The sequence below is a fragment of the Amaranthus tricolor genome, chromosome 11 (genome assembly GCF_026212465.1).
Source record: "Amaranthus tricolor cultivar Red isolate AtriRed21 chromosome 11, ASM2621246v1, whole genome shotgun sequence".
Lineage (NCBI taxonomy): Eukaryota > Viridiplantae > Streptophyta > Magnoliopsida > Caryophyllales > Amaranthaceae > Amaranthus > Amaranthus tricolor.
The window spans coordinates 21,841,259-21,861,892 of record NC_080057.1 but is presented as its reverse complement, the minus strand read 5'-3'; the positions used below and the strand labels follow the sequence as shown (position 1 = coordinate 21,861,892).

The 20,634-nt window shown below is 36.7% G+C and overlaps 2 protein-coding genes across 5 annotated transcripts; both read right to left on the bottom strand.

Annotated features, from left to right (window-relative positions):
• Positions 1-1,062: 1,062 nt before the first annotated feature.
• On the bottom strand, positions 1,063-15,523 carry LOC130827903 (beta-galactosidase 1-like). 4 transcript variants are annotated; one of them, XM_057693798.1, is made up of 19 exons: positions 15,134-15,519; positions 14,542-14,637; positions 14,300-14,412; positions 13,703-13,769; positions 13,223-13,315; positions 12,947-13,090; positions 12,145-12,233; positions 11,943-12,048; positions 11,770-11,857; positions 11,004-11,122; positions 10,738-10,902; positions 5,503-5,675; positions 5,109-5,218; positions 4,430-4,539; positions 4,062-4,172; positions 3,679-3,789; positions 3,387-3,592; positions 2,479-2,815; positions 1,063-1,732 (listed from the first exon to the last, which is right to left on the bottom strand). In XM_057693798.1, exons 1-19 carry the CDS (start codon positions 15,311-15,313, stop codon positions 1,622-1,624), a joined length of 2,529 nt encoding a protein of 842 aa, XP_057549781.1. In that variant the 5' UTR covers positions 15,314-15,519; the 3' UTR covers positions 1,063-1,621. The 4 variants fall into 4 exon arrangements, 3 of the variants coding, with proteins under 3 accessions (XP_057549781.1, XP_057549782.1, XP_057549783.1); XM_057693799.1 differs by having other exon boundaries at positions 1,089-1,732; positions 14,300-14,395; positions 15,134-15,275; XR_009047251.1 differs by lacking the exon at positions 1,063-1,732 and adding an exon at positions 2,977-3,039 and having other exon boundaries at positions 2,728-2,815; positions 15,134-15,521.
• Positions 15,524-19,259: 3,736 nt separating this feature from the next.
• LOC130826664 (uncharacterized) lies at positions 19,260-19,679 on the bottom strand. Its single transcript, XM_057692233.1, has one exon. It carries the CDS (start codon positions 19,677-19,679, stop codon positions 19,260-19,262), a length of 420 nt encoding a protein of 139 aa, XP_057548216.1.
• Between the last annotated feature and the right edge of the window lie 955 nt (positions 19,680-20,634).

The window sequence follows — 20,634 nt, the reverse complement described above, 5'->3', positions numbered from 1 at the left end:
TTTATTAATCGACTAAACTACATAAATTTTGATCCGATTCAAACCTGATCGAATTTGATTTGAGGTCTTTATTTGTGTGCTATAATCTTTTTTTTTTTGCCCACTTTTATCTTTTGTGTTAATATTCAATAATTATGACATGTAAAATCGTTTTTGACTTAATATAGACTCAATATCATAGTAAAGTTTAATGAAAAATATTATATGATACTATTAAAATAAAATTTAACTCAATATTCAACTATTAAAATAAGAATAAACCTAATTTTTCTAAAAAAGAATATCCTTCATCAAATGAGAAACAACTTCAAAATATTCAATAAATAAATATCCTAAAATATTGATAACACAAAAAAAAAAAACTAAAAACCTACATTGCAAGATGTAAATATCAATTTAAGGAGAATTTTTTTCGTCAATACCATTCTAAGAGATAATATTTTCCTTTCTCTTCCCAAGTCATGCTTACTCATCTGCAATATATGTAAGAAATACGCAAAGAAAACTCTTTAACTCGGAAAAATTGAGTAATTTCAACTTCATTTTATAAAATAATAATTTATATTAAAACTTTAGAAATACCTTAAAATTTTAAAAATTTTATATAATTATATATCACATAGTCAGATAACTTCCAAAATAATACTTAATCAATAAATCACTCATTAAACACAGGTAAACGTTTTCTTTTAGGTCCAATTTTGTGATCACTATTTTTGAATCTATGCGACTGTTATTTGTTTGTACTCCTTGTGTTTTCATTTGAGATTCTCATTTGTGTTTTACACAATTTTCAAGGCATAAGTTCCAGACATAATATTTAAAAATTCTTTTCGTAAAAAATATAAAAGGGATATAATAAAATTCTATACGTCGAAACGAATTTAATAAAGTCTCACATGAATATATGTCACTGGTAAATATCAATGAAAAATCATATACAAGTTTCTCTCTACTAAGGAACTAAGAAAATATCTTTTTGATAATTATTGGGTAAACTAAAGAAAGATAAGGATTAAGTAAAAATCAAATTTAGAACATTGTCGGAAGAAATCATTATTTACTCCAACAGAAAAAAAAATGCAATTCTTGGTTATATTATTTGCAAATGTTTTTAGATAAAGAATTACATATTCCCGAATATTACCTTAGATATTGTTTTTCATTACAATTATTATAGCAACTAAAAAGCACTCAAAAATAGACTCTACTATGAAAATAACTAATCTTCTGTCCCTCTGAGTTTGCTACTGAAAATTACATATTATGAGAAAAAAATGACACTTTTAGTAGCAAATTCAAAAAGAAACAACATGGTAGTAATTCATCTCAATGTGCTAGAGTCCCCTACTCCTACTCATAAGAGTCTACACAACTAATTCATGTTTTCACTTCTTTTTTTGATCACAAAAATGGAGTGCATCTATGGTTTTTGTACATGCTTTGGACTTGAGTGTGTTGCAAGTTTGCACAACTTCACCAAGTACTCAAAAGCCAAAATGGATCAATATGGTGTGTACGAACGAAAAATAAGAGGAAACGTTGCAAAACCCGAACTTAATTATCGAAAGAATCGGAGAGCTCCAAGGCTTTCCTCACAAGATCATGATAGCGCCACACATCAGCTGCAAATAGCCTCGACAGCAAGTTTTTTCATAACACTAGGACATGGATCACCCCCAAATAGCTCGGGCTCAACAGTTATTGCACAACCCGCTTGACCAACACAATCCTGAACACACAAGAAGCTAAATTTCAGCTAGAAGAAGACTGATGTCGTCCGATGGATTCAAATTATAGAAGTGAGCAGCCTAGCAAACATGGACCAAGGATTGAAATTTTTACTAACAGGACAAAAGGGCAGCACAGCATACTGCCATGCTCAAAGCCCTAACTCAACCTGGCGAACAAGCCCTGAATGAGGCGCAAGTTGCGAACGCGATAATAGTCGTGATGTTGTTAACGCCAAGGCCGGTTCTTAGGCTATCCAGGGTAACCAACCGCCTAGGGCCCCAGAGATAAGGGGCCGGCCTCAATTATTTAATGGTGCTATTCAGAACCGGTTTTGAGCAACACCTTTTAAGTGATTTGTTAGTAAACCTTTTTTATATTTGAAGTAATATAATGTTGCAACATACAATACATTTTGTCTTAAATTATTTTTCTCGAAGTGGAAATTTTTTTATCTTTTAATATAATGGAGGGGCCCATTTTATAAGACATCGCAAAAAATAAATAGGGTCTGTAAAATCTTTGCTCCGCCCCTGGATATGTTAGAATAGCAAATTATTATGGTTGTTACTCCATGTTTTTGAATAATAGGTTATGTAATGGGGTTTACAGTTTCGTAAGCTCAAAATCCAATATAAAGTGGCATTATGTAACGGAACAACCTCATTTCCATTCTAAGGGTATGATAGGGGATCAGACAAAATGAAAATTCTATACTCCTAAATTTTTAAGGCAAGGTGAACATACCCTTTCGAATATATCGTAGGACTTGTGAGCGTGACAGCTTCCTTGTCTATAACTTCCACAAGATCCTTCCGGTGTACCAAAACTCGCGAACTTAATAGAGGATATCTTCTGACCAGGAGCACACCATAGGTTAGCCTTTGGTCGCAATGGTTTGTTGATCCTCCTAGAAGATTTCAAATGCCAATTTACGAGGTTCGGTTGCCACTCGTTCATGTCGGAACAAATACTGCTTATTTCTTTCTTCATCAAAGATATGTAGTTTGGGTCTCCACCCATTTCTTCAAATACAACCATCAGATTTCCGGTTGGCTTCAGCCATGACCGAGGAACGTGGTACCTGAAATCATCTTTGTCATTGGTCGAACATAGAATTATGAAAAACGATGATGGTGTTAATCTCAAGTTTTATCAATGATTCAATGCTATATTCTATACCCCAATACCATTAAGTGACTCACCTAAGCGAAATTTGAGAAGGTTGAATGCGCATAACCTTACCTTAGTTAATGATAACAAAGAGGTTGTTTCCAATCGACTCCCGGTAGCAGATATTACTTGCAACTTCACATAAAAAAGAAGTGCACATGATTTAATAAGCCATATAATCCACTATAATTCGAAACCAAGGAATTATTAATCTTTGGTACATCGAAATAACGAACATATCAATGATTCAATGTGATCGTAAGAATTTATTATCCAAGAACAATGTCATAGATTTTCTAATCTCCTCGTGAATGACGAATCAAAAAAAGTGAATTAAGGTCGGTTTAACTTTAAGCTATTTTTGGGTCATTTAGAGCGAATTGCAAAAAAGCTTATTAGCCGGCGAATCATGTAATACCGTTCAGGAGTACTCTTTTTATGGGGACTATAGAATGGAGCAGAGTTCCAAGTATTTTACTCACCATCTTTGAGAAGCATCTCCACAATAGCTTAAGCATTTCTTCTCACTAAAATACCCCGCATAGCTACAGTCGCTACACGAACCTTTTGCTACATAAGCAGGCCAATAACGTCCAATATTATGTCCGTTAATCCATACTTGACCCTTACCCATTGCACCCATATCTAAAGCAAGGGGTTCATTTCCAGATGGAGCATTAAAAGTAGTCTGAAATCATCGACCGAATAATGCCTATTTAAATAATATCCGGTTCACAAAAATGTTATGTCGAAGTTAAAGGTTTGAAAACTCACTTTGTACCATGTCAACGGCTGTCTTTGAGCTAAAAACTTGCCCTCGATCCACTCAACATTGGAGACGCCTGTAAGCGAATGTAGATTCAAGGATTCTCCCTTCATCCCAATCTAAGAGGAAACCAAATGAGAATAGTATAAAATAAAACGATGGACGAAAACTTTCTATATTTGTTATTGGGCTTGTACACAACAACACCCGCATAAGAGGAGAGTTGACTGCATACAAACCCGATGAGATTCCATCCTAAACCAATTGGTATTAGAAGGAGTGGCACATCACGTATATATGTTTGTCAACCTCTCTCTAATTCTTCGATGTCGGATCACATGTGAGTTATTTTCCAAGATAACTAACACCAGTTCATGAAAACGGATTGCACCTTGTATGACCATTTTTGCCATGTCAAGTCCCTCCTCCCCTCGTTCAGACCGCTTAAAGAAACAGGACCAAGAACACCAGCATTCCACCGCTCAAAATTAGGGCCAACATTCTGACAAAAAAGAACTATTTAGTAATTTAGAGGGAAAAGTATCATGGTAGACAGTTGTGATAGAATCAATGTTACATAATTCATTGGCTATTCGCAATTCGCTCAAAATGACCAAATAATAGCCTACAACTGACCGTACTTCGCATTTTTTATTGCGATTTACGAGAAAATTTAACAAATCATGTGACACTATGATATATACATGACCAAGTGCATTTGACAAATTATCTTATAAGTGTGAGCAACAGAGAACACACCGGTAACCCAACAGCAAGGCTTAGTAATGAGATTTTGTTGATTCCAGCCCTCAAATTCACACCTTCACTGAAAGTAACCTTTGGAAATTCAAGACTTCCATATGCAGTATCTACCACAAAAAGAAAAAAAAGAAAGTTATGTCATTTAACTTAGCAAAAATCAACAATCAATTAGTTACGTGTGAGTAGAGCTCATAAGAAAAAATCATGGAAGTTGTCGCGATTGCGCGGTCACTATGGCGCGGACGCGACCCCTCGTGGTGTTACGACTGGTTTCTCAGACATCACAATGTGAATTGTTAGCTTAAATAAAATCCATTTTATCATAATAATTCAACTTTTCTAGAATTATATAGACCTTTGAACCAAACACATTTTTAAAAAAAGTTAATAGCTAAAATGTTAAAATAACCACTTATAGTGGCTATTACTTCATAAGTTATCAAATGTTATGCAATGGTACTTTGTGGATCAATAAGCTCAAAATCCATTCTAAAGCAGCTGTTATGTAATGGACTGTGGACCCGGCTCATTTTCATTCCATGTCACAAACGAAGAGATAGTAAATGAACTTAATACATACTTCTTTTGTGTCTGTCTAGGAAATAAGATTCCATAATCTTTGAGATGCTATTGGGATAGATTTTGCATAATTGAAGTTAAAAGATATCATAGTTACCAGCTAAATTTCCATTGATGAAAACATACAAAGCATGTCCAGCTGACATAACGTTAAGAATTGGCCATTTTCCACTCGTCAAGAATCCTTCACCAGGATCAATGTTGACTCTGTAAGAGAACAACACACAAGTATGAGAAATGTAAACCGAATACAACAATGTTCCATTACCGAAACGCCATTAAATGACTCCCATTTAAGTTGGGGTTTGGAGGTCAGATGTATGCAATCTTACCCTTGTTAGTGATAAGACTAACAAAGAGATTGTTTCCGACTGACCCTTGATAGCAAACATCATGTGCAACTACACGTAAATGAAAAGTGCACACGATTTAACTAAATGATGTAAGAAAATTCCTAAATTAGAAGGAAGTTTATATGCACGAGTACTCACTCAGTCATATACCACAAGTAATCAGTCCTATCTCTTGTAGTATTAACTTGTTCTAATAAACCCACGACCGAAAACGTATTGTCATCAGTTGAAGTTGTCTCCTCATTGTATGATTGCCATGAGAAGTGTTGGTACACTGGAGTGAACTTCATTTGTGCACTTTGGGCTCCAACCTGCAACAAGGGCAATTATACTAATTATATCAACATTCCGCATACAAAATGTAATACCTGGCTCTAACTATTCTATCTCTGTTAGGGAACCAATTAAACCAAAAGCCTAAGCTGATATTTGTAGTCTCATAATATGTTTCATACTCTATCAATCTACACACTCCCAAATAAATTTGTTATTGGGTTTGTGCACAACAAAGAGAGTTTACTACACACAAACCATAAAAGGAGAATAGCCTATTTTCTGGAGAACAGAGTATAGACCAAAGAAACGAGGAGCCAATTTTTCATTAGATCGTTTGGCCAAGGAACGTTGCCGATAGGGTTGAAGCTTGAGGAACACCAAATCACCTTCCACAAAAGAGACTTCCCGACGCTTCAAATCAGCATTGTACTTCATAGCTTGTTGCCCTTTGATCAAATTGAACTCAATTTCATCGAGCATGGCATCCCATTCCTTTAGAAGTTGTTCCAAACTATCGACCTGGGTACGAGAGTTACCAAAACAGACGAGGTGAGGAGGAGGTCGCCCATATAAAGCCTGGAATGGAGTCATCATGATAGTGGCATGAGGGGCGGTGTTGTAACAAAATTCAGCCCATGATAGCCATTTTTCCCAATGCTTGGGTTGGCCATTAATGAAACACCGCAAGAAGGTTTCAAGAGCCTTGTTAACAATTTTAGATTGGCCATCGGTTTGTGGGTGAAAGGCCGTGTTAAGACTAAGTTAGTCCCTTGCAAACGGAAAAGTTCACGCTAAAAAGAGCTCAAGAAGATTCGATCACGATCCGACACAATCGAAGAAGGAAAACCATGAAACGGACTATTTCCTTTAAAAATAAAGCAGCAACAGTAGAAGCAGAAAAGGGATGCTTCAAACCCAAAAAGTGAGCATACTTGGTGAAACGGTCTACTACCACCAATACCGTGTCAAGGCCGTCGGATTTTGGAAGGCCTTCCACAAATCCATAGTAATATTTTCCCACACACAAGTACTGATAGGGAGGGGTTGGAGGAGCCCAGCGGGGGTTTGATAAGATGCTTTTTGTTGTTGGCAAATAGCACACTGACGCACATATTGAGTAATCTGACATCGCATACCCTCCCAATACCATTTCATGGCAATGCGCTGATATGTCTTCACTTCACCACCGTGACCATTAAAGGGAGTATCGTGGTACTCTTTAAGAGAATTGGAATGAATGGAGAAGCTCTGGCTAGCACAAACCGCACTTTATAGAAGAGTTTACCTTGGTGTATGGTAAAGCCGATAGGAATAGCATCGCCGCTAGTCACAGCTTGATAAATTTTGGACAAGGTAGAATCGGCTTGTACTTCCTTCATCAATAAGTCCCAATTAATAGAGATTGAACTCACAGATGTACATAATGTGATCATATTTGTTGGTTCTCCCTCACGTCGTGACAAGGCGTCAGCGAAGGTATTACTTCTATCGGGTTTGTAAACGATCGTAAAATCAAAGCCCATCAATTTCATAGCCCATTTTTGGTATTCGGCCCCAATCTCATGTTGTTCCAGAATGAATTTGAGGCTGAATTGATCAGTACGTACCACAAACTTTCGACCCATCAAATAATGTTTCCACCGTAAGATAGAGAAGACAATAGCCATCAACTCACGTTTATATATGGGCTTCTGCTGGGCTCGTATGCCTAAGGAACGGCTGAAATAGGCAATTGGGTGGTTTTCTTGAAGTAGAACTGCTCCAATATCATGACCCGATGCATCCGTCTCCACCACGAAAATTTTAGAAAAATCCGGCATAGCTAATACAGGGACTTGGGTCATGGCTTGTTTGAGAGCCTCAAAAGCCTCAGTTACTGTATCATCCCAAACGAAGGCCTCCTTCTTCAACAAATCAGTAAGTTTCTTGGCGTTGTGGGCATACCCCGAGACAAAACGACGATAATATCTGGTGAGGCCCAGGAAGCCTCGAAGTTCACGGAGAGTTTGGGTTTAGGCCACTATGTAATAGCTGAAATCTTCTCTGGATCAATAGCCACCCCTTGGGCTGAAATAACATGACCCAAATATGCTATCTGCTGTACACCAAAACTAAATTTACTCTCGCTAATAACCAGGGAATGAGTAACCAATGTGCGAAGAACCAAGTCCACATGAGACCTATGAGTCTCCTCATCTGGGCTGTAAATCAAAATATCATCAAAGAAAACAAGTACAAATTTGCGTAGATATGGTCGAAATACCTCATTCATAAGAGATTGAAAAGTAGCTGGGGCGTTGGTGAGACCAAACGACATGACCAAAAATTCATAATGGCCTTTATGAGTGCGTAAAGCAATTTTGGAAACATCTTCGGCCGTCAAACGAATCTGGTGATAGCCCGATTTTTAATCAAGCTTAGTAAAGAAAATGGCTCCCTCCAATTCATCCAATAACTCATCAATAACCGGTATGGGAAATTTATTGGGCACCATCACCTTATTCAAGGCTCGATAATCAACGCAAAAACACCACGAACCATCCTTCTTCTTGACTAAGATAACAGGGCTAGCAAAAGGGCTAGTAAAGGGTTGAATAATACCGGCCTTAAGCATATCTTGGACCATGCGTTCTATTTCAGTTTTCTGTGCATAGGGATATCGATATGGCCGAATGCTAATAGGATCACTGCCTTCTTTAAGATGGATGGCATGATCATGGGAACGGTGTGGGGGTAAATGTATTAGAGGTTGGGTTACTTGGGGATATTTGGCTAAGATGGGGGTTAGGAAATCAGGAATTTGGGTAGGTTGTTTTGAAGCAGTTTCTGATTTAATCAAGCCATTGCACTCTATTAAAATACCATGCTTCTCAGCCCTTAAGGTCTTCACCATGGTCTTTAAGGGAATTTTGGAGCATTGAAGTGAAGCGTCTCCCATTAGTGTAATCGGTTGTCCTTCCCATAAAAATCTCATAATCTGATTTTTCCATTTGACCGTTACTGTCCCCAATTTTTCTAGCCATTGAACTCCTAAAATGATATCCAAACTTCCCAATTCAAGAGCAAAAAACCGGTCACAAATCTCGATGCCTTGCAAGGTTAACCGCAACTTAGCATAGATACCATCACCAAAAACTTCTAGCCCAGTGCCTAAAGTGACTCCAAACGCCTTACGCAGTGATATCTCCAGCACCAGTTGTTTCTCCCTAGTGGTGGAAATAAAATTACTCGTCGTCCCCGAGTCAATTAATACCAAGACCTCCTTGCCCTCAATTTGACCTACCTATTTCATGGTTTTGGGATTTGTAAAGCCGATCAGCGATTGCAATGATATACCCGTCATAGGGTCCTCGGAATCACTATGGCTCGGCTCTTCCTCCACTCTTTCCTCGTCAATTTCATCTTCATCCTCAAAGCAAAATCAATCGGAATTCCTTGTTTCTACAGACATGATTACACGACCACCGTTCATCACATTTAAAGCACACTCCTCGAGACCGTTTCTCACGCATCTCTTTATCAGTTAAAGGTAATTGTTTAATTCGTGTGTCTGGGTTGTGTTTGGGAGGGGGTGAGTTAGGTTTAGCTGAAGAAAGAGGTTTGGGAAAATAGGGTGGGTCATGTGTTTGTGGGTATGGTTTTGAAATTTGGGTGGAATATGTGGGCCCCCATTGATTCTGCTTTCTAGTTCTCCCATAATAGGATTTGGTCCAATCCTTTTGCTCTATTTTTTCAGCCCACTCCATAGCAATTTTTAGATTAGTAGGGTCCATGAGTCTGAGCTCACTACTAACTGATTCCTTTAGCCCAAACATAAAAACTCCTAAAGAAATATCCACCGGTACTTTGCCTAGAGGGTTCATCTTCTCTATAAAGGTTTTACAGTAATCCTCTACTCGATGAACATGCTTAACTGCCAACCATCACTCCACTAAACCACCTTGGTTATGAGGACGAAATCGCCTTAATAGAAGCATTTTAAAATTTCGCCATTTAGTTATAGGATTGTCTTGGTCTTCCCATTGAAACCAAAATTGTGCATCACCCTCCATACTAATGGCAGCTGCCTCTAGCTTTGCTTCTTCAGTAAGATTATAGTAAGATAAGTACCTTTCAGCTCTGAGTATCCACTCGTCTGGGTTACCGCCAGAGTAAGTGGATAATTCTACTCAACGAACCTTCCAGCTCCCTTGATTGAGGTTGCTTCCACCTGCCTCCTCCATAAGATAATCCGGTAACTCAATATTAGGGCTCCAACCAGTGTTTGACATCGGTGTTCCCCTAGTTCGTGGAGTTGGAGGTGGATTCCCGAGAATACTTGGACGATTTTGGGGCCTCTGAGTTCCTTGTAACAATTGATTTAGGGCTTCTTGCAACTTCAGTTGGTTTTCTACCATTATAGCCATGGATTTATCCAATTCAGCACATTTCGACTCCACGGCAGCCTGATTCACCGCCATTCGTTCCTCCATTTGCAACATGAGTGAATTTAGGCCGAAATTCGCCGAGACAATTCATCGAATTCTTGCTCAAGATGCTCAATGCGTTGTTGATTCGTGGGATTGCCCATTTCGAGGGTGAATTTCACTTGCTCTGATACCAATTGTGGTGAAACCAACAGTTACAGTAATGGAGAAAGAGAAGAGAGAGAGAAGAGAAAAGAAGGGGATGAGGATCAGAGAGAAAAGAGAATGAGAAGAAGAATACAGGGAATTTAGAGTAAGTATGGAGAAGATTAGTGTGTATATTTTCATATCTCCCAATCTCATTATTACATCATATATTTATAGCTAAACAAGGATTAACAAACTTGCTGCTGTAAAGATTGGTTATAAAAGATGCCTTTCTAATATATACTTCTTAACAGAATTTGCCACCTCATCATTACTCATTTTTGCTATTTTCAGCTACTTGTTCTTGCGCCTGTGATAGACCTTCATGGTCGTTGCTGGTTGCGTTGGTATAACATAATCACATATAACCCTGTAAATGTTTAACTCTTGAGCTTATTATTCTTCTTGTTCTTTTAGTTTATGTATCGACCAAGGCCCAGCTGTTGGAACTTGGAATATAAGAATGTAAAGACAATTTACTCACCCTCGCAGTATTGTAGACAGTGTTTTTGCAATCGGGAAGAATGCTAATCGACCAAGGGGGCAAGTTGTAGTGATTATTCCCATAAGCCACTTTTGCATAAGAACTTGGATTATAATTTGCAAGGAATGCAGCACAAGCTCCGGATTTCGACTTGAATTCATGAGCCTGCATCATAGATGATTGGTATTAATGATTATTATGAAATACTACAACTTACACCAGAAAAAGTCATAAATTTGTGAAATGTAAGTAGTCAGAAAGCTAACCTCTTGACTGCTTCCCAGTCGGATAACCGTTGGATCACTGGAAACTAAAGCTGGTTCACAGAGTTTTATAGCTCTATGCAAGTCCTTTAAATGGCCCCATTTTGGTTGTTTTCGGAGTCCTGAGAATGGCAGAATAATTTAACAGTTGCAATTGCATACAGTAGCTGTAGGTAATAAGAACAAGATTGATAGAGAGGACATGTGCTCGAACCACACATTAATTTATACTGTCAAAATTTTGATCATTCCCGAAATTGATCTGAAATCGCAGCCAATAGTCGGTGGGTTATAACCCGGGATTTTTATCATGTAAATAAAAGACCCAACCCGAAAAAGTGGATCAAACCTGATCAAAACCCAAACCCGACCATTTAAACCTGTTTCCACAAATTTGTCAATTAGGAACCTACTTTACTTTTAGTCAATTTTTGTAGTTCGAGTTTTAAAATCTTTGTGAAACCTTAAAAGCAATATATTGGTCCTTTTTAATAATAAGTTTTAATAAAAACCAAAATACTTTTTTTATGTCTTTTTTGAAAACGCCTTAGAAAACTCAAGACCAGTTGGCTCAACCCAAACCGGGAATGATCTGACCCAATATTATCTAACCCGAAGCTGACCCAAAATCCGCCTAAAAATGACCTGACCCAAAATCTGGCCGCCTGAAAAACGGATCTACTTTATAAACTTGTTCAAAATTAGTTCATTTAGACCAAGTTGAAAAAACTGAAGGAACTAACTTCTGCAAGAGCACAACAATGCATACCAAATTCATCGAGAGGAGCATCATAGTCATAGCTAGTAGCAATGAAAGGGCCACCGGCAGTTCTGCCAAAGTTGGTACCGCCATGATACTGGATACACAAACATTGAACTATAAGTATACAAACAAAGACATGGAAGCTCACAACAAGTAAATGCGAAAAGAAATTGACTCACCATATAATAATTAACAAAAGACCCCCCTTTCTGTATGAATCTAGCAACAGCGAATGCCATATCTTCGGCTGGTCTGCTTGGAACCGGACCCCCAAATTCAGTATACCTGAGAACATGATCAAATGTACATGTCAACGAGGAATCTCATTGTTAGTCGAGTTAGTTCCTTAGCATATTTACTTTGTTGTTATAGAGATCTCACCATCCAGTCCAAGCCTCCGTCCACATTTTTGGCTTATAAGCCTTATTTGGTGAGAAGTAATCACAGTAGAAACCATTGCAGGTGTTAATCTACAAAATATGAGCAAAATTAGCTATAGAAATATGATCACTATGCCAATCAGACCGGTGAATAGCACCAGCACCAGACGACGGACAGATAAGATACCGGGAAAAATTGAATGAACCCCAAGTGCAAAGCCACAAAAATTACACTTTTATCAAAAAATTTAGGCAACACAAGGAGACAACAAAATTTACAGCAGTGAAGTAGCAACCATAGTTGAAGAAAATAAGAACCCAAAGAGTACGACAACATTTTATTTCAGCACCCGAATGGCGGTAAGTGGCTCCCACCTTGGCGGGGTTTAGGGGGTCGGATGTATGCAACCAGCAATGTTAGCCTTGTTAGTGATAACAAAGAGCTTGTTTTCGATTGACTCTTGGTAGAAAACATCAACAGTTATATTACATAAATAAAAAGTACACGATTTAACGAGTAGCAACCATATTTGCAGAAAATAAGAAGCACCCTAAGAGTACAACATTTTATTTCAGCACCCGAATGGCGATAAGTATCTTCCACCTTGGCGGGGTTTAAGGGGTTAGATATACGCAACCCTACACTTGTTAGTGCTAACAAAGAGGTAGTTTCCGGTTGAATATTGGTAGCAAACATCATATGTAATGTTACATAAATAAAAAATACACGATTTAAGAGTACAATAATATGAAAATCATTTATGAGCTAGCAAAAGAATCATTTAAGTTTCTAAGATTCTTACAATTGGGTCTGGAGCATCATCCTGCTTACACATGACCCATGGGACACCAGTACTTAACCCCACAGCCATTTTGGCTGCCCAATTACTGTAAGCTCTTCCAGGAGCACCAAGTTCATACTCCATTGGCCCATATTCATTTTCAATCTGTTATCAAACTTAATAATGAAAAATCAAAACTCGAACTCGTCAACTCGTTTTGAATGATTTCGAGTTTATGACGGGAAATGAATTGATGAATGAGAATGAACCAATATGGAATTTTGCATACAAACATACCTGAGAAAGAATAATTGGACCACCTTGTGACTCAAATAATTTTTCTGCTTTCATCATGTTAACTATCTTCTCAGTGAATCTTTGCATTTCAGCCTAAATTACATTATAATGAATTTATAAAGAATGTTAAATAAATAAGCTAATTATTATATGATTTGCGTATTACAGCCTTATAGTTTAGTACTTGGCGAATTACAGCCTTAATGTTTTGTTTTTGCGAATTAAAGCTACCAAAGTATCAAAATCTACAGCGTTCAAGCCAAATCGTTCATTTTAATGGTCGGATTTTAGTTTAAGTGGTTGTGAACGTTGTAGACTTTGATAATTTGGTGGGTGCAATTCGCAAAAAATAATATTAAGGTTGTATTCTTAAAAGTACTAAAATTTAAAGCTGTAATTCGTAAATTATTCAATTAATTATTACACTAGAGAAGTTTAGTAACACTGTGGGTGAGAAATGATCATGAAATATCAGCTTACCTTGAAAGGTTCATTATCTGTTCTGAAGCTGATGCCAGGAACATACTTCAACCAAACAGGAAAACCCCTAAAAATAGGAAGGCCAATAAATATAGACAAAACCTTTCACTTACACAAATTCTCAAATAAAAACGGTCTCATGGAGAGACTATTTATATTGGGTTGGCCCAATGTATACTTATTGTCTTAAAGTGATCACTTATAACCTTGAAGTCATCGCCTACAATTTTAAAGTGATCACTCAACTTAAAGTAATCAAATAAAGAATGAGTTACTATATGACCTCGCCTCATGGTGAAACTGTCTCATACAAGACATGTTGTTTTGCTTTTTCCTAACTTTTTCCTATCACCCTTCTAAAAAAAATTCCATTTTCATTGTTTACATGATTTCTTCATTCTTAGCATGATTAAAAAAAATATTTAATGCATGAAATGAGAATCATGGCCCGTATGGGTTAACTTAGTGGTTGAAAGCTTTTTTTCATTATTCTATTCTCACCCCTTGCAACAAGTATTAATTTTCCATTTCTCTTGTCTATAAGGATTTTCCGATAAGAAAAATCATAGAATAAGGAAAATGGTAACAAGAAATTACCCAAAGTTCCACTCTGCACAAACATAAGGTCCAATTCTTAAATGAGCATAAAGACCAGCTTGTTGAATCAGCTTGATGAATTTCACAAGGTCATACCTATCCTCAAAGTAATACTATCAAGTAAAACCCACCAAAAAAATTGAAATAAAATCATAAATAAAGAAATAAACATTAGGAAAATAATCACACAAGAAGAAAGTTTGAATTAAAATAAAATGTAGTAATGTGAAAGAGATAATTACTTTTCCTTGTTCAGGCTCATGTCCATTCCAAAAAACGTAAGTTTGAATTACATCTAAACCACCTTCTTTAGCCTTTTGAATAAGATCTGGCCACATCTGCATTAAGAAACCCCACACACAAAAATGAACCCATCATCGTCCCAAAGAGTCCCACCCATGAGCAGGGTTCGAATAGGGCAGAAAAGAAAGCAAACCAATATGCACAAAAATAAACTAATTATCATTCCAATGAGTCCTGCCCATGGACAGGGCCCCGACAGGGCAAAAAAGATGGCGTACCAATATACACAAAAATGAACCGATTATCATCCCAACGAGTCCCGCCCATGGACAGGGTTCGGCAGGATGGAAAAGAAGACAGACCAATATACATAAAATGAATCGATCATCACCCCAATGAGTCCCGTTCATAGGCAGAGTATGAGAAGGACGGGAAAGAAGGCAGACCAATAAAAAAATAAACTAAAATCTTCAAATAAATAACAAAAATAACAAATACCCACAAGAATAAATTAAAAGTAACAAGATTAAACTCAACAAAAGTAGAAATTAATAACTGAAAGGAAAGCACATTGGTAAGATTCACTCAAACCTCAGGAGTACTCCTAGGATAATGAATAGACCCAGAAATAAGAATCCTTCTTTGCCCATTAATGGTAATTGCTTGATGATCATAACCCACAATTGCATTTACAATAATGAACAAATTTAGGACCAAAAAACCCCAAAAAATAGAGAAAAATATCAAATTTAAGGGTTTATTTAACACCATTATTATATATTTTGGGTTGTTCTTTGAGCAGCTATAAAACACAAGTCCTCTTTAATTTCCCTCCTTTTTTAAGACAAAAGTAGCACAAAGTAATGAACTTTAGCTTATTTCTTTGTCTTTATATATCATACACTTTATGTATTCTATGCTTGCTTGCTGATAGAAAGTGGACTAAAGGAGTGAAACATTAGACTAAGAAACAGCTGTGAGTGTTCCTTTTTATATTCTTTTTCCTGCTACTTCTATAAAAATGTAGGGGTGAAATAAATATATTTGCTTTGGGAAAAATGATACAAGAAATCATGGCCGTGCACTAATTTTTTTGGAGCCTAAAATTATATATAATTTATATTTTTTGCTTCCTAATATGTGTTATTTGGATTTTTTATAAGTATAAAATAGCTAAAACATTAAAATACAAAATAAAAAAAGTATTATATAATTTGTTACGTTTTAAGTTTTTAAGGATTTTTTTATTTTTCGCTTTGGGGCCTAAAATTAAACGAGATGGCGCTGCAAGAAACATATAATAAAAAATGAAAATTGATGATAAATTTGTCGGTCAAAAGTCCGCCTAAGTAAAAAATTGATTGCACACAAGTGTGATATAATTATATACTATAACCAATTGGTAATTAGACGAGTAACTCCTTATTTTCGATATATAATGACACTTAAATTATTTTAAAATTTTAAAAATCTAACTGTATATCAAATTGCAATTTGCAAAATGAAGATCTCAGTTACTAATTCACTGTACTCGTAACTTGTAGTAAGTGTGAAGATGTTTATGGGTCCCACTTTACGGCTACTTCAACGCGAACTTGCGAATTCCGTAGGGATTAGGGAGTATTATTCTATACGTATTTATACTATTGGTTTAAAGCGTATTTAATCTATAATATTTTTAGAATGTATTTTTTTAATGTTTTATTTACAAATTTAATTTTTCATTTCCCACTCTATTCAAATAGATTCTCTAGCTCATATTTTTTAGATTTAAGGTTGGTGGTGGTGCAGATTATTTTGGTGTGCATTGAGTATATCCAAGACTATTACCTTTGTGTTGGTTTTTTTTTTTTATATTTGAATCTTCGTTTTTGTAATGTTGGAACTTTTAGAATTTATTTTAAAGTTGAGATTTTATTCTAAAATATTTTAAAGTTTATTATGTAGACTTGATTTTATCACGTGTAGGAGGCATCTGTTAAAAAGATTCAAGATTTCAAAATTGCTAGCAGTTATGATACGACCCGTTTGATAATTGATACTAAATGATAGGGATGCTAATGAAAAGTTTGTGTAATTTTGATAGGGGTATCTCTTGAAAAATCTAATGGTTATGTTATGCTCCTTCAACAATCTCATTTTCTTCACAAAATTCATTCTAATGCATTACCATTTGAATATAGGGTATTAGGTGGTAATGAAAATTTTTGATGAAAAACCTTTTTTATAATCAAACTTTCATTGTCATGAAAATGATATAATAAATATCATAAAAAATTTACACCACAAATCAATTTTAATTCCCACCATTTAATATTAATTACCAAATGGAAAAATTTGAAACAAATAAGCAAAAAAATATTAAAAAATTCAAATTATAGTAAAGTTTTGAAACTATTTCCCAATATAAGCAATTTTTTCCCAGACTTGAAGTTTGGGATATTCGCATTTAGTAACAACGAACAAAGGCAGTGGGTTCAAAAAAGACAAAGAGTGTGTTCGATGTTAGCAAACAAAGCTAAAACTTGGTCAAATAGGGTCAAAGCTCTATTCGTTGTTAATAACAGCGAACAAAGCTTTGACCTTGTTTGACCAGGTCTAGTTTGTTCGCTGTTAGTAACAGCGAACTGAGCCTTGACTTTTTTTTTACTTTTCTTTGTTGTTTTTGTTCAAATTAGCCGTTGTAGCTTTGAAATATAGCCGTTGAGTGAAGATCTATAAATACATCACCCTTGTTAATTCTATTCTATCCATCCTTTACTTTTGAAGTTAAGTTGAGGTATGCTCTTGTAAATTATGTTTATTTTGATATGTTCATTTATAATCTTATATAAAGTTATTTATTAATTTCAAATTAATGTTTTTATTTGAATTTAGTTATATATGTCAAAGCATCATATATTCAATGGAAGAGCACTGTCGTTGTGGTCATGAAGTTGAATACGGTCGCGATTGGAGCAATTTTGATCCTAGACGTCAATATGTTGCATGTCCACTATTCGAAAATGAAGGTTTGGGATGCACCTACTTTAGGTGGGTTGATCCGGAGGACACCAAATGGCAAAAAGACATCATTATTAAGCTCAACAAAGACAATGAAGAGCTTAGAACCGAGATATATAACTTGAGAAGGGAAGCAATTGATAAGACGCGTAGGAGTGAAGAAACCGAGAGGATATTGAAAAATTTTAATAAGTATTCTTAAGTTGTAAAGGTTTTATTTCATGAATGAACGATGTATTTGTAATTATTATTAATGAAACTATGTTGAATTATCGGCATCGTCTATTTGCAATGAAGTAATCAACACAAGTCATAACAAGTCTGAGCATGGATGATTGTTCGCCAAAAGTCCGAGCATGGATGAAACTATGTACTAATGAGGCTTATTAACTTCGGTTCATATTCAAAATATGATAAAAACAATAAACATATATACATACATTGCAAACTATGTACAAATGTCAAAATGTCGAAATCCCACAAATGTTTAATATACACAAATGTTCAATGTATTACAAAATATATACTAATCCTCATCTCTCTCCAACTGTGATGGCCTCTTACGCCTCCTACGATAGTAAGAGGCGTTCGTGTGTCGCTCGGGGAGTGGAGGTGATTAGTATTGCGATGGCTCAGCCTGCGAGGTCCCCGAACCATGTTCGGGGTAGGACAAATCCACCTCCTCCAAATGAACGTCATGAGGAGGAGACGAGACTTAGACCTCGCCAGCAACAGGTGAAGCCTCTTCAGCCACTTCCGGTATGAAGTGCTGGAACTGAGTGCCAAGGAGCATGCTATGCGCAATCTCTCGTACGAGCAGCTCATGGCTCGATTGGATCACCGCTACCACACCTTGTGCCTGCAATCAAATGTTAGTTAAGTTAATATTATATTATGAAAGTTGTATTTGTAACCAACTAAACATGAAAGGATAATTACGAATTAGGTCATCATTGGCGCGGCAGGAGCATACTGGGATGCAGCTACGAAACCTCGTGGTGTCATCCATCGCCGAGTGATGGAGAGGAACCACGGCATGTGAACAAGGTAAGTGGTATATTTCCAATTTGTTACATGTGCATTTCCTTTGATTCAAGTCAACAATTTGAATCTTGCACCCCTTTGACGATCCTCTATTTCCCCGCCCAATCTTAACCTCGAATATTCCTCTTGTGTAATTGAAAGCAACAATTTCATGGAAGTTCGCCTTCTCGGTGTTTCTACTAATAATCCTCGTGGCATGAGAGGTGTACATGTTTCCTCCAGTCATCTATGTACTAGAACATTCGCGTCTTTTCACAAAGTAGTTGTTGACGCGATAGAAGGTGAATTCAACTAATGTAGTTAATGGCAAAAACCTTACGCCCTTCATTACAAAGTTGAAGACCTCAGCTAAGTTGGTGCTAGTCACACCATACCTATGACCCCCATCATGACACAGTGACCATTTAGACATATCACCTACTTTATCAATCCAAAACAGAGCCTCTCGTTTCGCAACCCCAATTGCCCTCAAGCCCTCAACAATCTTAGCGTGTCGTCTTTGCTCAGTAGTTCTACCAAACAACTTCTTAAGTTGAACATTACCTATAGCATGGTTAAAGTTACTAAGCAAATGACATAAGCACAACCTATGATGTGCGTATGGTGGTTGCCATTCCGTCTCTTCCATGGTCGCTAAAATGCCCGTATGTCTATCAGAGATAATACACAATCACATCTTTTGTGTTACATGCTTACGAATACACGCCATAAACCAAGACCACGCAGCTATGCATTCCTTCTCAACCAAGGCAAATGCAAGTGAAAAGATACCCTTATCACCATCTTGCGCAATCGCAGTCAATAAGGTATGACGATACTTACCATACAAGTGTGTACCGTCAATGGCGATCAAAGGTTTACAAAACTTAAAGCCCTTTATGCTAGGTCTAAAGGCCCAAAAGACACGTTGAAAGGTTTTAATATTAGGACGTACATACACACCCGCGTCATTGTCTTCCTTAAAGAACCACTCAACTACTGTGCCCGGGTTAGATTGTTGCAACGCTTTCAAAAAGCGTGGAAGAAGAGAATATGAATCCTCCCATGCTAGCTTATAAGTGACCTCTATCCCAAATCGATTTTTCACCATCTATCGAACGACAGACACCTTAATCGAAGGGTCTTTGGAAACACAATTCCTAATCACATTGTTAATCACAGAGGACGTCAAGTGAATATGTCCAACTGGCACAGTGTCACTACCCAACACACAATTCTCATGCTTTCCATTGTACTTTGAAATAAACCATGAGGTTGAATAAGGATTTAGCCTAGCCCTTAGTTTCCAAGAACATCCCCTCTTACACTTCAATGATAAAGAAGTTTGGTTAGAAGTCTCTGTTCTATACTCTACATTCCAACGAATATGATAGACTCTAACAACTTTAACAAAGCTTCCTTACTATCAAATATCATCCCCTTTTCAATCTCCCCATTTTCGGTGTAGGTGGTATCACAAACCCAAGTCCTCCAAGAGTTGTCCTCTACATATTCATCCAGAGGTGGATATAGGGCATAAGGTATTGGAGAAACGATTATAGGAATGTTGCCTAGGGTCATGTCACTAGCTAAGGCATCCTCATCCACATGCACATCATTCTCAGAAGGATCATCAACAAGCTCATTACTCTCATCACCATTATCCCGAGGTACCAACTCAGTACTTTCTCCTAAATTACCAGTCGCATCATTTGGGACTTGAGTTTGAGGGGATTCGGAAGGAGTAGAAGATGGGGAAGGAACAAAGGAATATTAAGTTTCTTGAGTTAAAATAGGCATAAGCGTAGGAGAAGGATTGGAAGTAACATTCACAACTTGGCCTAGGAGTACCACTTCTACGTATAACTCCAAAGAGAAAATAGATGTAGCCTTTGAATGCTCCCACATAGCATCTATAGAATCATCATCCTCAACAGGAAAAGCTAATAATTGACCACTCATGTCATATTTAAAACTTAAATTAACAGTACTTCGTGTGGTGTCAATTCCAATCTTAGAAAATACAAAAAGCTTAAACTCATTCAAATCCATGTTCGAGTTGCATG

Excerpts from the sequence above, each read along its gene's own strand:
- LOC130827903 (XM_057693798.1), bottom strand. The coding sequence starts at position 15,313 with ATGGTGTTAAATAAACCCTTAAATTTGATATTTTTCTCTATTTTTTGG. Across the intron at positions 13,316-13,702 it reads CAGATAATGAACCTTTCAAG|GCTGAAATGCAAAGATTCAC; the intron begins GTAAGCTGATAT and ends AATGTAATTTAG. Across the intron at positions 2,816-3,386 it reads GGAGATGCTTCTCAAAGATG|GTACCACGTTCCTCGGTCAT; the intron begins GTGAGTAAAATA and ends AGATGATTTCAG.
- LOC130826664 (XM_057692233.1), bottom strand. The coding sequence starts at position 19,679 with ATGGTGAAAAATCGATTTGGGATAGAGGTCACTTATAAGCTAGCATGG.